Raw genomic sequence first — 17,288 nt, 5'->3', positions numbered from 1 at the left:
CTGTCAAATATTCTGAGTCAGGAGGCTGAAAATGATGCTCCAACGTTATAGTTATGGGTGACTGTTCAGGCAGCAAACTGTCTCTATCAGTTTTTTAATTTTTTGGAAGCTGCTAATGTGCACTTCCTATTTACTCCAGTAACTAATTTTATTCCTTCTCAAGTCTCTGGTGGGGTTGAAGACCAAATAGTTACAGTACCACATTTAAGCTTGAGTTGTTTAGAATTCAAGAAAATTCTTTCATATAGGTAATACCAATAAGGATAAAAAGTTAATTTAGGTATAGAACTCTAAACTTGTCAAGATAGACAGGATAATCAGACACTTTCTCCTAAGATACCCTCTCCATGTGCTAAATACACATGGACTGGACATTGCACACGTAGATTTTACCTAACAGTTTTCACAATTTTATAATTATTATTGTATTGAAAGAAAAGGCGCCTTTTATTGGACTTAAAGGGGGAAATGTTGGTATAATGTTCTTTTGTTCTGCAAACATTTTACCCTTGTTCATTCAAATGTTAATTTATCTACCCCACTATCTGGTTTCAATCTGGACAATGGGACATTGCACTGTGATGCTTATTGTAAGCATCACCTGTCTCAAGTGTGTGTAAACACGCCACCATTTGTTCTCTGTGTTGTCAATTAAAACCAGTCCCAATGCTGAGCAATGGCAGAGGACAGGGTGGGACATCCTGGTCCAGGAGGAAGGAGAGAGAATCCAGAGAGGACTTGGAACCACTTGGAGAGTGGAGTGATGGGATGGGACCTAAGACATGACTAAAAGCAAGTCTAATGGGTGAAATCTGAATGATAGGAAACTACGCGGGCTTGGAAGTTTAGCACAGAATAACTATTGCCCAGCACTGTGCTCTAGGTTAATTAAATAAATCCCAGTCTCTGTGTGGGGATTTCCGTATACAGCTGCTTTAGGATCAACTGCTGCTTTAGCTAAAAGATATATCAATAGTAAATAGCAATAACCCACATGGTCCTTGCTTGTCAAATAGCCTTCTAATATGCCAGCCGCCTGACTCTCTGGTTGAAGCCTTCCACGGCTCCCTGTTGACCACTAAGAAACTCCAACCCCTTCAGGACCGAGTACCAGGACCTGGCTTCTGCCTCTGATGCTTGCTTTTAATTCCTCTTATCTGAGACAGTCTCTCGGAGCCCAGGCTGGGCTGAAAGTCTGTATGTGGCTGCCTTGTGGCTGTCTAGCCTTGAACTTCTTTCTGAGCTTTCCTCCACTTCCCAGGCAGGGATGACAGGTGTGTACCACCACTCCCGGTTCCTGCGGGTGGGTGCTGGGGATAGAGGCTGGGCTGCTGGGAATGCTGGGAAGTGTCCTGCCAGCTGAGTGACGATCTCAGCCCCGAGTTTCAGTTTTTACTTCCTGTATCCCAGTCAGCCTGAAGGTCTTTTGGTTCCTCAACCCGAGCACGTCCTCTGGACCTGCGTGGAGGCTATTTTCTTTATACGGTGCAGGTCCCTTTGCTCATGTTAACACAACAGAAAGTGAGGTGGTGAAAGATGTCACAGTCCAACTGCCAGCACATTCCTTGTGGTAGCTTGAACATTTCCTAATTCACAAGCTGAAATCTTAATCACCAAACTCACCAAACTCACGTTAATGGAACTTAAGGGTGGCACCATTGACATAATTAGGACTAAAACAAGTTGAGGAGGTGAGGGCCTAATGGTGCTGTTAGTGACTTGATTGGGGGGTGCAGAGGATGGAAATTAGAACCCTGCACATACTTGGAAGGCTTCACTAGTCCCCACCCAAACCCCTCACTGGGGGATTCTAGGCTAGGGCTATTCCACGGGTCATATGGCAGCCCCTTGCTGGGGAACTCTTTTTTATGTTTAAGGTTTATTTATTTCTCTGTGCATTGGTATTTTACTTTGATGTCTGTCTATGTGAGGGTGCCAGATCCCCTGGAACTAGAGTCACAGACAGTTGTGAGCTGCCACATAGGTGCCGGGGACTGAACCCAGGTCATCTGGGAGAGTAGCCAGTGTTCTTACCGCTGAGCCATCTCTCCAGCCCCTTCGCTGAGGGATTCCGGGCAGGAGCTCTACACTGAGTCTCAGACTTGCTTTCTGAGACAGGGTCTTCCTGTGTAGTTAGTTGGGCCTGGGACTTGTGACAGATCCTGCTGCCTCAGCTTCCCAAGCTCTGAGGTCACAGGCACAAGCACACCCCTGCCTCAGCAGAATAACAGTCCCGGCTGGCCCTGACTTAAGCTGGCGCTGCCCCTCTTACTCACTCCTTTTTGTCCAGTGACTGTGGAACAAAGCGTCAGCCCCGCCCCGCCCCCACCCACCCTGAGGCGCCATACTCACCGACTTTGTGTGCAATGTGGATGCAGGCCTCCTCGGCAGTCAGGGATGCCTGGCTGAAGGTGACCCAGGGCTCCCCGCCCTCAGGGCCCGCCCAGTGCAGCAGCACCGTCAAGCTTTCTGTGGGCACCATGGGCTGAGCTTCTGTGCCATCCGCTTTGCTCTCTTCCCGGGTGGCTCTCCGCCGACACAGAGGCATGCTGGTCACCACTCACTGGGCTGCTGGAGGACAGGCGGGGGTGCTTAGCCAGCTGCGACCCATTTTTAGTGACGGCAAAGCCATCCTATGTTTTTGTTTCATTTCCGTTTTGACAGACTCTTTCGTAGCCCAGACTTGCCTCCAACTGTACTCTCTTACTTAAAGATCTGTGTGTATGCACAACTGTGTGTGGGTGTCCACAGAAGCCACTGACTCCCATGGAACTGGAGGGACAGGCAGTCATGAGCCACTTGATGTGGGTCCTGAGAAGCGAACTCCAGTTCTCTGGAAGAATGCCAAGTACCAAGCCTCTGACCATAGCTAGGCCCTATTTGTTCTTTTAAAAAAAAAAAAAAATTCTCAGTTGGAAGGCAGAGTCAGACAGATTTTGGAGTTCGAGGCTAGCCTGGTCTATAGAGTCAGTTCCAAGACAGCCAGGACTACATAGAGAAACCCTATCTCAAAAAAACAAAAACCAAACAACAAAAAAACTCAGGTTGACCAGGCTGGCCTCGAACTCACTATGTAGCCCAGGATGGTCTTGCAGTTCTGATCCTCATGTCTGAATCTCAAGTGCTAGGATTACAGGTGTACAGCTGCTTCTTTGGATCTCACTGTGCCCTGGTGTTGGCCTGGAACTTACTATGTACACAGGCTGGCCTCGCACTCACAGAGATCTGCCTGCCTCTGCCTCTGTCTCCAGGGTGCTGGGATTAAAGGTGTGTGTTGGCCCAGAATGATGGTACATGCCTTTAATCCCAGCACTTGGGAGACAGAGGCAGGAGGATCTCAGTGAGTTTGAGGCCAGCCTGTTGTATACAGTGAGTTCCAAGACAGCCAGGGCTACACAGAGAAACCCTGTCTCAAAAAAACAACATAAACAAACAAACAAATAAATGTATGTCATCTACCTCCTGGGAAGTATTTATTTAGTCTGAACACACCCTGGAAAAAGATCTTACAATGCTTTTTTCAGACTGTTCTTCAATACCTACATTCAAGCAATTCACCTGCCTCAGCCTTCTCAGTAACTGGAACTACAGATATACAACAGTGCCAGTAAGCTGCACCCTCCTGCCTTGTTTCTGGAAGGGCAATGAGGTTCACAATGTCTGTCTATCTGGCTCATGCTGGCCTTGAACTCCAAAGCCTCCTCACTCGGCCTTCTGTCTGTTGGAGCTGCGCACAGGACTCTCCACGGCCAGCTTTGTCCTTACAACAGTCTGAAAAGCAACTCTGCGGTGCACATTTAGGGGAGCACCCACCTGCTATTCCAGCACTTCAGAGGGAAGCAGTAAGATCAGGAGTTCAAGGCCATCCTCAGATACGTAAGGTATTGAAGGCCAGCCCGGGCTACATAAGATCCTGTCTCAACATAAACAAACAGGGGCCAGGGAGATGGCTCAAGGCGTAAAAGATGCTTGCTGCTAAGCCTTGTAATCTGAGTTCTTCCCTGGCACCCACATGATGGAAGGAGAGACCTGACTCCCCAAAAGTTGTCGCCTTGACTTCCACATGTGCCACACCTACCCTACGAAAACACCTTAACAACAACAAACTAAAATAAATTTAAGGCAGGCTCAGTGGTGCGTGCCTTTCACCCAAAAACTCTGTGAGTTCAAGACCAGCTTGGTCTAAGTAGAAGAGTTTCAAGCTAGCCAGGGCTACACAGTGAGATGCTGTCTCAATCAGTGCGTCACTGAGCCAATCAATCAGTATCTGCTCTGAACCAAGCTCCCAGAGGGCGGTCAGACTTGATGAGACAGACCTGGCTGGATGTCCTGGAACTTCGTCTGCGACCTCAGGCAATGCAATTAGCCTTGCTGGTCCACTGGTCCTCCGTTTCCCCGCATGAATCAGAGACGCTGAAGCTGTGGCTGTGGAAAGATCTTCCAACTTGGTTCTGCATGGTACTAGGTCAGCAGGGCCTGAGCGAGGCAGGAAGAACAATAACGACCGTATATGACCCAAAGAGAACCCACTGGGAGGGGAGGGGTTGCAAGCAGCGCAGCATGTGTCCTGCATGAACTATGACCTGGGCTTTAAGCCCAGGACCACCAAAAGGCAGCCTTCACTTCAGGCCTGTGAGATGGCTCAGCAGGTAAAGGGACTAGTGGCCAAACCTGACGAGCTGAGCTCAGTCCCTTTAAGTTACACAGGGGAAGGAGAGAACCCTGCTCTGAGCTGTCCTCTGACCTCCACTTACGCATGCACACACAAACAGAAATAAATACGAGCTTCAGCATTTTGAGTCTTTTCTCAGTGCCCAGTATCCGGCCCCGTAAGTGACCAGGGCTGCTCGGACTCCCCTTATGGGAATGCTCACCTGGCTCCTCACATTTCAGGGACAAGGCTTTATACACCGCCCCCCTTAATCCCAGCACTCAGGAGGCAGAGGTAGGTGGACCAAGGCCAGCCTGGTCTACAGAGCGAGTTCCAGGACAGCCAGGGCTACACAGAGAAACCCTGTCTCATAAAACCAAAAAGGGAAAAAAAAAAGTGTGAGCATGGTCCAAGTGTGTGCATGGTGTGTGCATGTGTGTGCATACATGGTTATGCATGTATGTACATAAATCAGATGTGTGCATGGATAGGGCATGAGGAGGTACTCTATATGTGTGAAGGTATGCATGTGTACTGTGCATGCATGTGTATATATGGTGTACGGGGCGTCTGCACAGTGTATGAATTCCTGTGCAGGCATATATGTACATGGTATACTCGAGTGTGTATGCATGCGTGTGCAGCTGAATGTGAAAGTTTGCTCCTTGTGTGCACATACGGGGGCCAGAAGTGGACATAGGTCCTTCCTCTATTACTTTACACTCTGTAGCCTTGGCTGTCCTGGAACTATTCTGTATAGAAGGCTGGCCTCAGAGATGGCTTGCCTCTGCCATGCCGGATTAAAAGCGTGCGCCACCGCTGCCTGGCTTCCATCTTTTTTTTTTTTTGTAATGTCCATAAACATTTTGCCTTCATGTATGTCTGTGCTGCACTTCATATGTGCCTGGTACTGACAGCAGCCAGCAGAGGGAAGGAGTCAGATACCCGAGAACTGCACTTCCGTATGATTTTGAGCTGTCATGTGGCTGCTGGGAAGCGGGTCTGGATTCTCTGGAAGAGCAGCCAGTGCTTTTAACCCTGAGGCATCTCTCCTGCCCCTGCCCCTGCCCCTTGCTTTTTGAGACAGGGTCTTACTAAACCTGTCTTGGCTGCTGTCTTGGGAGCCCCCCTAGGAGCTTCCTGTCCCCTAGGGCTGGGATGACATGTGCCTGCTGTCAGACCCCACTTTACCTGAGTGTTAAGATTCACACGTGGGTCCTTTTGCTTGCAGGCACTTTACCAACTGAGGCTATCTGCTTTATTTTGCTTTATTTTATTTTATCGATGTTTGTCTAACTGTGTGACCCAGGCTATCCTGGAACTCACACTGTAGCTCACACTGACCTCCAACTCATGGTGATCCTTCTGCCTCAGTCTTCTAAATGCAGGAATAATGCACCATACTCAGCATTTACACACACACACACACACACACACACACACACACACGGCGCGCACACATATATACACACATATATACATACATTTTTTTTTCTTTTAAGGCAGCATTTTACTATATAGCCTGGACAGGCCTAGAGCTCACAACAGCTCCCCCTGCCTCTGCCTCTTGAGCGGGTGCTGGAATTACAAGCATAGGCCATCACGCCCAGTCGTGAGCCCACCAGCCTTAATGATTTAAGTGACGGTAAGAGCACCGAAAGTCAGATCTGTCGGATCCTGTCTCCTCTCTGGGCCAGTTTCCTTATCGGGAAAGAGAGCAGGTACCAGTAGCTACCTCAAAGGCTGAAGGGTAAAGTGTCTGGTACATTAAGCTTTTATTAGACGGGGGTCATAATCTATTCCTGTTCAAGACGCCAGCCTGGGAACAGGGGCTTTTAGAAGAAACCACTTCCTCCTTTTCCACTCGTAAGGACCCCGGGCCAGGCCTGAAAACGAAATCCACGAAGTGTGTACTAGGCAGAAGCTGCCTCTCCCCACCCACCGCCCGAAAACATCTGGCCCAGGCAGTAACTGCACTGCGCGCTCTCCAGGCTCCCGACCAGTGCGGACACAGCGGACGCTCCGAGTCCAACTCCGGGGATCGCAAGTCCCCGGCCCCCTCCCCCTGCCGTCTCAGGGGCGCCCCTTCTCTCACTCACCGTTTCCAGAGCGCTCAGGCTTGGGACCCTGGACCCCGCCCCACCGCCCCGGGGAGCGGCTGCGAGTCCCCCGCAAACGCGCTGCTTGCTATTGGCTGCCTGAAGTGCGCATGCACCTTGGCCGCAGTCCGTCCCGCCCAGCTTACGATCTTACATTTCTATTGATCTTTGTACCAGAATGTCGGGGGCCACCTCTTAGCTGTGATTTGTTGGAGCGGTAAGCGGAACCGGCGAGGCCTCTGCGATTGGGCGTTTGAGGTGAGGGCGGAAATGCAGAGGAGGGCTGCAGGGCCGGGCGGAAGACGGAGGTCTGCACACGAAAGGCCCTGGAACTTGGCTTGCCTAGGCTTCTGCAGGCGCCTAGAAGTGAGGCTCCCAGTGCTCTCCCTCCAATCCAACCTCTCCCATCCCCGCCTTTTTTTAAACACAGGGTCTCATGTAGAACAAACCCCACCACACAAGCCTTCCTTGAACAATCTTTGGTGAAAAACTGTGCGCCAGCATGCATGAAGTTCTGGGCGCCATCGCCAGCACCACCACGCGTTTGACTGTACACACGGCTGTAGTCTCGGCCCTTGAGTGGTAGAGAAAGGCTCAGAAGTTAAACATCTGCTGAATATGACATTTAAAATTGTTGGGTTCAGGGTGGAAGCCAAGAAAAACTCACTTCACAGGCAGAAGCTTAAAATGCAAGCTTTATTTTCTGCACACACAGGGAGGCGGCCAGTTCAGGATCTGAAACCGGGGCCCCGAAGGGAGAGTGTACAACAGTTTTAAAGGTTGGGAAGAGAAGCGGGGTGGGCTATTGTATTGACCAATCATATTTTGACACAAGGGGTTGAGCAAGAAAGCAAAATTAGGTGACTGGTCGTTTCCAGGTCATCTGGTTTCAGGACCCCCAACTCAGCTTTTTGCAGTCACATCCTCCCTTGGACTTTGGCCTGGAATTTAGGGTGAGAGGGGAACAAAGGAGTGGGCAAGCTTTAAGGCAAGACAGGTAACACATTTACAGCTTGGGTGCCTTAGTTTCGATAACTTGTAACGGCAACTTCCCTCTTCACAACCTTTACTGGTTAATGGACAAACTTGAAACACCTGAAGGAGGAAGACAGGCACTGGGTTCCAGGGCCTGGCAGTCTGAACTCATTTCTGACACTGCCAGCGAGGTGGGACTTGTTCCTTGAGATGGCTGGGTAAAGGAAACTGTCTCCTAATAAAGCGTTTAATGGAAAAAGCTTCCTGTGATAGACAGCTGCCGGGCCTCAGAAGCAGCCCTAAGGTCTCCAGAGAGGACAGATTGGGCTCAGGAGACTCCGTGTGGATTGTGGTAAAGTTAACCACTAGGAAAAACTACCCCATGCCTTGCCTGCCACTAGTGCTCTGTGGACACTGTTGGCTTGGCTGCCCTGCTCTGCCTAAGGCAAAGCGGGGTCAATGCTCCCATGTTACTCCTCACAGGGAAATCTCTCAGTTCCGAGTCTGGCAGCCAAAGGCCTATGCTGTTCTGTGCAGCAACTGAAGATATAATTCTGTCCTTCCTATGTAACAGCTGAAGACCTGGGACCACTGTCCCCAACAAAGCCATTGAGACCATAGGAGTCTAGGACAACCATGTAGGTAGTGGATAAGTCTGTGTCATTTTAATTGAAACATAGGCCATTTGGATTATACTTCCTCCTTTAATTCTTCCTTCTCAGATCGCTGATGGTGTTGACAGCTTGCAGTTTTGTCAGTTTAGCAGCGGCTGCCTGGCCAATGCATTTCACACATAAAAACCAGGCTTGATTTTTCTAGAGCTATTAGGTCACCCAATGAAAAAGACAAAGTCACAGACTGGTTTGTCCTACTAAAAGGCTTGACATCAAAGGAAAAACAGGTTTCAGATGTAACCTTTACGATTTAAAGGAACTTCATTTGCCAAGATTGTTCTCAGTAACCAACTACTTATATGTGTCCAGTAATAAATCACTGGGGCTCTCTTCCCATGGCCAAAGCCCAACATGGAGCCACAGAAAGACAAGAAGTCCTCCTGGAGGTTTCATCTGGACCTTACTCATCCAGTAGAAGATGGAAGTTTTGATTCTGGAAATTTTGAACACTTTCTATGGGAGAAGGTTAAAGTCAGTGGAAAAACTGGAAATCTCGAAAATGTTGTTCACATCGAATACCTGAAGAATAAAAGCACAGCTGTTTCTGAGAAACGGTCCTCGAAGGGCGTTTCTAATAGCTTCCCAAGAAATACCTCAAGAAGAATAATCTCTGTGATTGGCTTCGCGTGGTTGCATCTAGCAAGGAGACTTCGTTCTTTCCCGATTAGTCAAGCTGAAGATGGGGCAGAGTCTGAGGACTAGTTGGCCTTTGCTTTTAATAACATGAAAATATACTAAGGAAACCTAAAATCAGACTTTGACAGCAAATAAAAATCATTTTACTCTCTAAAATGAATGAATGAATGAAGATGCTTAAGGCTTGCATAAATTATAAAAACCTCCCAACAGGGAAACCCAGTGAAAACAATCTGCTACAATAAAAGATCGTCTGGAGGTATCTCCATCCCAATCTCAAGTTGTGCTATAGAGCAACAGTAATAAAAGCTGCATGGACTGGCATAGAAATAGACTCGTGGATCAATGGAATCAAACAGAAGGTCCAGAAATAAACCCACACACTTATGGACACCTGATTTTTGACAAAGATGCCAAAACCATACAATGGAAAAAAGACAGCATCTTCAACAAATGGTGATGGTCTACCTGGATGTCCACATGTAGAAAAATGCAAATAGATCCATATCTATCACCTTGCACAAAACTAAAGTCCAAGTGGATCAAAGACCTCAACATAAAACCAGACACACTAAATCTGTTGGAAGAAAAAGTGAGGAAGAGCCTCGAACTCATTGGCACAGGAGATGATTTCCTGAACAGAACACCAACAGCACAGGCTCTAAGATCTACAATCAATAAATGGGACCTCATAAAACTGAAAAGCTTCTGTAAAGCAAAGGACACTGTCAACAGAACAAAATGACAGCCTACAAACTGGGAAAAGATTTTTACCAACCCTACATCTGATAGAGGGCTAATATCCAGAATATATAAAGAACTCAAGAAATTAGACACCAACAAACTAAATAACCCAATTAAAAATGGGGTACAGAGCTAAGTAGAGAAATATCAAAAGAGGAATATCGAATGGCAGAGAAACACTTAAAGAAATGTTCAGCATCCTTAGTCATCAGGGAAATGCAAATCAAAACAACTCTGAGATTACATCTTACACCTATCAGAATGGCTAAGATCAAAAACTCAAGTGACAACACATGCTGGAGAGGATGTAGAGAAAAGGGAACCCTCCTCCATCCTCCATTGCTGGTGGTACATCTTTGAAAATCAATCTGGCACTTTCTCAGAAAATTGGGAATAGCACCACCTCAAGATCCAGCTATACCACTCCTGGGCATAAACCCAAAAGATGCTTTACCATTCAATAAGGACATTTGCTCAACTGTGTTCATATCAGCTTTTTATAGCCAGAATCTGGAAACAACCTAGATGTCCCTCAAGAAGGAATGGATACAGAAATTGTGGTACATCTACACGATGGAATACTACTCTGCCATTAAAAACAAGGACATCATGAAATTTGCAGGCAAATGGATGGAAGAGAGAGATCATCCTGAGTGAGGTAACCCAGAAACAGAAAGACAGGCATAGTATATATTCACTTATAAGCAGATATTAGCTGTATAATACAGGATAGCCATCTACAGACCTAAAGAAGCTAAACACTAAGGAGGACCCTAGGGAGGATGCTTAAATCACATTCAGAATGGCAAACAAGATAGACACCAGAAGCGGTGGAAGAGAGGAAACTGGATAGGAGTCTGACTCACTGTAAAACTTTGGCCAGAGCACAGGGAGTCTTTTGGAAGAAGAGAGGGGTGGGAATAGAGGGACATGGAGAAGACAGGAGCCCCACGAGGAGACCAACAAAGCTAAGGGATCTGAGCCCAGGGGGCCCTACAGAGACTGATGCACCAACGGAGGACCATGCATGGAAGAGGATCCAAGCAGTCCTGATGAGACTTAACAAGCTATGGGCAGATGGCAATGGTGGAGAACTCCCCCTTTAAGTGGACCAGGGGAAGGGGACAGGGGAAAAAAGGAGGGAGAGTGGGACTGGAGGGAGTTGAGGGAGGGGGCTTCAATCAGAATATATAATGAATAAATTATGAAGAAAAAATTAAAAATAAAAAACTAAATTCAACTAATTAACATCTGAAGATATAAATTATTAATTTATATCTTTTATATACAATTATTATTGTATATAATAATTATTAACATCTGAAGATATAAAAGTCTAAATAAGATGATTTAACAGCAGGGCATGGTGGCATAGGCCTTTAATTCCAGCACTCAGAAGGCAGAGGCAGACAGATGGCTATAAGTTCAAGGCCAGCCTGGTCTACAAAGTCCAGGACACCCAAGGCTACACAGAGAAAGCCTGTCTTAAAAAAAAAAAAAAAAACAAAATAAGTAAATAAAAATAAAAAGATAAGTTAATCCTCCATTGCTGGTGGGAATGTAAACTTGTACAACCACTTTGGAAATAAATCTGGAGCTTTCTTAGACAATTAGGAATAGTGCTACTTCAAGATCCAGCTATACCACTCCTAGGCATATATCCAAAATATGCTCAAGTATACAACAAGGACATTTGCTCAACCATGTTTGTAGCAACTTTATTCCTAATAGCCAGAATCTGGAAACAACCCAGATGTCCCTCAGTTGAGGAATGGATACAGAAATTGTGGTACATTTACACAATGGAATACTACTCAGCAATTAAAAACAAGGAAACCATGAAATTTGCAGGCAAATGGTGGGAACTAGAAAAGATCATCCTGAGTGAGGTATCCCAGAGGCAGAAAGACACACATGGTATATACTCACTTATAAGTGGATATTAGACATATAATATAGGAAAATCATACTAAAATCTGTACACCTAAGGAAGCTAAGCAAAAAGGAGAACCCTGGGTAAGATGCTCAATCCTCATTCAGAAAGGCAAAGGGCACAGACATCGAAAGAGGGAGAAAACAGGGAACAGGACAGGAGCCTACCACAGAGGGCCCCTAAAAGACTCTACCCTGCAGGGTATCAAAGCAGATGCTGAGACTCATAGTCACACTTTGGGCAGAGTGCAGGGAACCTTATGAAAGAAGGGGGAGATAGACCTGGAGGGGACAGGAGCTCAACAAAGAGAGCAACAGAACCAAAATATCTGGACACAGGGGTCTTTTCTGAGACTGATACTTCAACCAAGGACCATTCATGGAAATAACCTAGAACCCCTGCACAGATGTAGCCCATGGCCAGCTCAGTGTCCAAGTGGGTTCCCTAGTAATGGAAACAGAGACTGTCTCTGACAAGAACTCAGTGGCTGGCTCTTTGATCACCTCCCCCCTGAGGAGGGAACAGCCTTGCCAGGCCACAGAGGAAGATAATACAGCCAGTCCTGATGAGACCTGATAGACTAGGGTCAGATGGAAAGGGAGGAAGACCTCCCCTATAAGTGGACTGGGGGAGGGGCATAGGAGTACAAGAGGGAGGGAGAGTGGGAGTGGGAGGGGACGACGGAGGGGGCTACAGCTGGGATACAAAGTGAATAAACTGTAATACATACATAAATAAATAAAAGATAATTTAAGAGATATAACTACAGCTGGGCAGTGGTGGCACATGCCTTTAATCCCAGAACTCTGATCTCTGAGGTCGAGGGCAGCCTGGTCTACAGAGCAAAGTTTCTTAGGCTCAGCGCTTAAAAGTATTGTCTGCCCTTCCAGAGGTCCTGAGTTCAATTGACAGCAACCACATGGTGGCTCACAGCCATGTACACAGGGATCTGATGTCCTCTTCTGGTACGTCGATGTACATGCATATAGAGAAGGCACATATGTAAAGTAAATAAATAAATCTTTAAAAAGAAAATAAAAAAAGAAAAACCAAAACCAAACAAACAAAACTGAAAGAAAAATATAAATAAAAGATACTCTATGCTGTTGCTATACTAAGATTTCAAAAGTTCAGAGTTTTAACATTAATCAATAGGGTTCTGATAGGCTGATAAAGCACTGACTACTAGTATCTGTCACAAGCTCAGGATATTAAATAACCTCTGGTTGTCTTTTAAATAGAAACTTAAGAATGCTTCTTATCGGGCTGAAGAGATGGCTCAGAGATAAGAACACTGGCTGTTCTTCCAGAGGTACTGAGTTCAATTCTCAGCAACCACATGGTGGCTCACAACCATCTGTAATGGTATCTGGTGTGCAGGCAGAATGCCATATAAATAATAAATAAATCTTAAAAAAAATGCTTCTCATCATGCTAAAAACATCACTGTCCAATCTGTAAATTCATGGTGGTGGGAGGGGAGTGAAAGTCCATGCTTTTTAACTCAAAGCCCTAGCTTTTGCTATGTCTCAAAGGAGTGAGTCTACTCCAGATATTTGGGGTTTTTTTTGACAAGATTTCTCTGTGTAGCCCTGGCTGTCCTGGAACTTGTTCTGTAGATAGACCAGACTGGCCTTAAACTCAGAGATCTGCCTGCTTCTGCTGCCCAAGTGCTGGGATTAAAGATGTGCCGAAGCTTCCCTGCCTATTGCCTATTTCTGAGGGGAGCTCCAAATACATGTTTCCTTCAAGTTTTTTAACTTTAACTTCTGTTCCTGGTCTACATCTGTCTTGGCAGAGTTCCACTTGGCTGGTGGACACCATCCAGAAATCAGCTGCAGACTGCAAACTGCTCCAGAGATGATCTACACCACACCTGCCCCAAGAAGTCCTACAAAACCAGAAAACTCTGCATGTGCTAAAAACTGATGTGAACCAGTCCAGCCGAGGTGATTGCTTCCTGTGTCTTCCGCTGGGCCAGCAAACCTTATGCTTCCAGTGAATGCCTCATTGCCCTAATCCCCTCCCCAGTTTTGGCTAGTATTTCAGCCTTCCTGGGCCTGGACAGCGGAGTCCTAATTGCAGGAGGGAGCAGATACAGAGGAGAGTCACCCCTTCTCATCAGCAAAGGGCTGGAATGTGAGATCCAAAGGAAAGTCCCTGCAAAGGGAGCAAAATGGCTACCTGTAATACTTACTGGCATACCAAGATTATATGGCCTTAAAATTTTGTTCTTGGCTGGAGCGATGGCTCAGCAGTTAAGAGCACTGGCTCTCTTAGGAGGACTAGGGTTCAATTCCTAGCATCCACATGGCAGCTCAAAACTTTTTGGGGATGGCCTTGTGCACTGTGTATTCAGATGCTGATTTCTGTGCCCCGAGATCTGATTGCAGTCTGGACATGGGCATTGTCATTTCTATGAAGCCTCCTGTCTCAATGTTGTGTTAAAATTGTTCTCCTTCATCTCTGATTGGTTAATAAAGAAGCTTACCAGCTTATAGCTGGGCAGAGAGGACAGGAGGTGGGACTTCTGATCCCAGTCTGGGGGTCTCAGGTAGGGACCAGGGAAGGGAGATAGAGAAGTAAGACAAGGAGGAGGTGGAGCAGTGAGAGGAGGTAGAAGGGGAGGAGGAGGAGAGAAAGTGGCCATGAGGAGGTCACCATGACGACATTTCGATGAGCACAAGCGGAGCAGAACCAGCCAAGATGAGGCTAAGATGGCAAGTGACAGGATATGTGGCTGGGAAGTAGCCAGGCTAGTACAGACGGGTTAGAAGAGATGAATACCGCCCAGCTGCTGTGCCTGGAAACTTATTAATAAGCCTAATAGGTCTCTATGTCATTATTTGAGAGTAAGAATGGGTGACAGAAAAAACCCCACCTATTTTACAAGAGGTGTCTGTAATCCTAGTTCCAGACGATCAGGCACCCTTACACAGACATACAGGCAAAACATCAATGAACATAAAATAACAACAACAATAATAAATCATTTAATATTAATTATTATACCTAAACATTTTTGTTCTATATTATTTTATTTTTTTGGTCTTTTGAGACAGGGTTTCTCTATGTAGCTCTGGCTGTCCTGGAACTAGCTCTGTAGACCAGGTTGGCCTTGAAGTCAGAAATGGGCTAGCCTCTGCCTCCAGAGTGCTGGGATTAAAGGTGTGTGCCATCAAAGCCTGCTTTAGTTACTTTTCTATTCCGGTGATAAAGGCAGGACCAAGGCAGCTTACAGAAGGAAAGGTTTATTTGGGGCTTAGGTTCCATGGGGTTAAGAATCCATCACCGAAATGGCATGAAGCACAGCTGGAAGCACAGCTGAAAGCCCAGGCGTGGTAGCCGGGAGCTGCGAGGCATCTGCAAACCACAGCAGGAAATAGCAAACCAAGAATGTAGCGAATCTGAACTCTTACAGCCCACCCCCAGCGACGGACTTCCTCCAGCAAGGTCACACCTCCTAAGCCTCCCCAAACTGCTATGCCAACTGGGGATCAGGAGAATTCAAATGCCCAAGGCTGTGGGTGCCTTTATCATTCAAACCCTTGAAATGATAAGCCAGATTTCTGACTAAGACATACAAGCCTAGAGCTTCTGGTTAGCCTTGGGAATGAATCTTTTTTTTTTCTTTCACAACTCAGAGGAGGCTTCCTCACCGCCTCTAGAGATGCTAGAGGTGGACTCTTGAACCCAGAACCTAGTACTTGCTAGCCAAGTGCTCTGCTGCTGACCAACATAGTAAGTTTACAGGAATTGTCTCTCTCCTCCTCCTTCCCCTTTTAATTATATATATATATATATATACATATATACACATACGTGTATCTGCACGTGTATATATGTATATATAAATATATGTATAGACATATGTCTTAGATTTTTGTGTGTACCAGTATTTTGCCTACTAGTGTGTCTGTGGGCCAAATGCATTCCTGGTCCCCACGAAGGTCAGAGAAGGGTACTGGATTCCCTGGAGTTTGGATGTTGTGTCCATGAGGGTGCCAAGAACCAAACCCAGGTCCCCTGCGAGAACAGCCAGTGCTCTTAACTACTGAGCCATCTCTTCTCTCTCTCTTTTTTTTTTTTTCCTGAGGTTTCTGTGTGTAGCTCTGGCTGTCCTGGAAATCACCCTGTAGATCAGGCTGACCTCACATTCAGATCTACCTGCCTCTGCTGGGATTAAAGGCATTCACACCACCCAGTTCCCTCCTTTTCTGAGGCAGGGTCTTGTGTAGCTCAGTTTGGCCTTGAAGTCTCTATATAGCTGAGGATGATCTTGAACTCCTGATCCCCCTGCCTCAAACTCAGGCTGGGATGATAAGACCGGTGTGTGTGAGAGAGAGAGAACATGGCTGAGAGTGGGAAAGTGATAACACGGGTCTCCTCAGTGCTGGGGATGGAAGCTGGGTCCTTGCATACAATAGCTGACCACTCCACCCACTGAGCTCTGGCCACTACATTTGAGTGCATGTATTAATGTCTCATTCCTATTCTAGAATGTCAGACCCAGCACGGAGGGCACACATTAAGGGGGCAGACTGAGTAGTTTGAGCCGGAGGCCCGGGCTGCTTTCCAAGGGCTGGCTGTCTTCTCCCTACCTGACTTTCTGTGCTACTTTGAATGAGAAGGGCCCCTACAGGCTCACATATTCGAATCTTGGTTCCCAGTTGGTGAATCTGTTTGGGAAGGATTAGGAGCTGTGACCTTGTTGGAGGAGGTGTGTCATTGCTCCTGGGTTTGGGACTCCAAAAGGCCCTGCCACTCCCAGCTAGCTATTTTCTGTACCTCTGCTTGTGAATCAGGATGTTCGTTCTCAGCTACTGCTCCAGTGGCATGCCTGCTTGCTACCACGTTCCCCACCATCATGACAAAGGATTCTAACCCTCTGGAACTCTGATCCTCAAGAAATTCTATACACTGCCTTGGTTATGGCGTCTCTTCACACCAGCGAAAGTAACTAAGACAGTCCCCTCCTCTGTCACTGCCCAAGCCACAAAGAGTTAAGTGGCAGCAAGCAGGGTGTGTCAAATTCTGGATTGGGCTCTGCTAGGCGAGGATGCTCTAAATTCTGAAGCTGATAGAGGGTCTGTACCCAACACTTTAGACTGGGTGACTCGTAACAATGATGATCATAATGAACAACAGCTCATGCACTCCCGCAGAGATGGGAGGCATGAGCCAGTGTTTGGCATTCTCCAAGGGCCCTGTGGTTTCTTTTTTCTTTTCCTTTAAAAAGAACATTTAAATTTTACTTATTTTCAAGGCAAGGTTTCTCTAGCAGCCCTGGCTGTCCTGGAATTCGTTTTGTAGACCAGGCTGGGCTCAGACTCAGAAGTCACCCGCCTCTGGCTTGTCTTCTATTGGTATTTGTGTATGGCATTTATACATGTGTATATGCAGTTGTGGAGGTCAGGGGAAAACCTCAATGGCCACTCCTTAACTGCCATCTACCTTGTTTTTGGTCTCATTGGCCTGGAACATCCCAGTCTGGATAGGCAAGCTAGCCAACAGGCCTGTGGCTAGCCTCCCTGCCACTGGGATAATGAGCACCAAGAACCCTGCCTGGCTTTTGG

At 46.8% G+C, this 17,288-nt stretch overlaps 1 protein-coding gene and 1 pseudogene across 6 annotated transcripts in view; one reads left to right on the top strand and one right to left on the bottom strand.

Moving 5' to 3' along the window:
- The window catches only part of Tyk2 (tyrosine kinase 2), a 33,079-nt gene extending 26,204 nt beyond the window's left edge, over positions 1-6,875 (bottom strand). For 3 of the 6 annotated variants that reach the window (XM_055601279.1, XM_055601281.1, XM_055601285.1), the window contains exons 1-3: positions 6,751-6,873; positions 4,317-4,476; positions 2,353-2,568 (exon numbers count right to left, since the gene is read on the bottom strand). In XM_055601279.1, the coding sequence (XP_055457254.1) occupies positions 2,353-2,548 (196 nt within the window). In that variant the 5' untranslated portion in view covers positions 2,549-2,568; positions 4,317-4,476; positions 6,751-6,873. Of the gene's footprint in view, positions 1-2,352; positions 2,572-4,316; positions 4,477-6,750 lie in introns of all 6 variants that reach the window. The other 3 variants (XM_055601284.1, XM_055601283.1, XM_055601280.1) reach the window with 3 other exon arrangements.
- Positions 6,876-8,750: 1,875 nt separating this feature from the next.
- LOC129672005 (60S ribosomal protein L22-like 1) lies at positions 8,751-9,101 on the top strand (annotated as a pseudogene).
- The last annotated feature ends 8,187 nt before the right edge of the window (positions 9,102-17,288 follow it).

This window comes from Psammomys obesus, unplaced genomic scaffold, assembly GCF_907164565.1.
Source record: "Psammomys obesus unplaced genomic scaffold, mPsaObe1.curated_primary_1811, whole genome shotgun sequence".
Lineage (NCBI taxonomy): Eukaryota > Metazoa > Chordata > Mammalia > Rodentia > Muridae > Psammomys > Psammomys obesus.
This window is presented reverse-complemented; position numbering and strand designations above follow the sequence as displayed.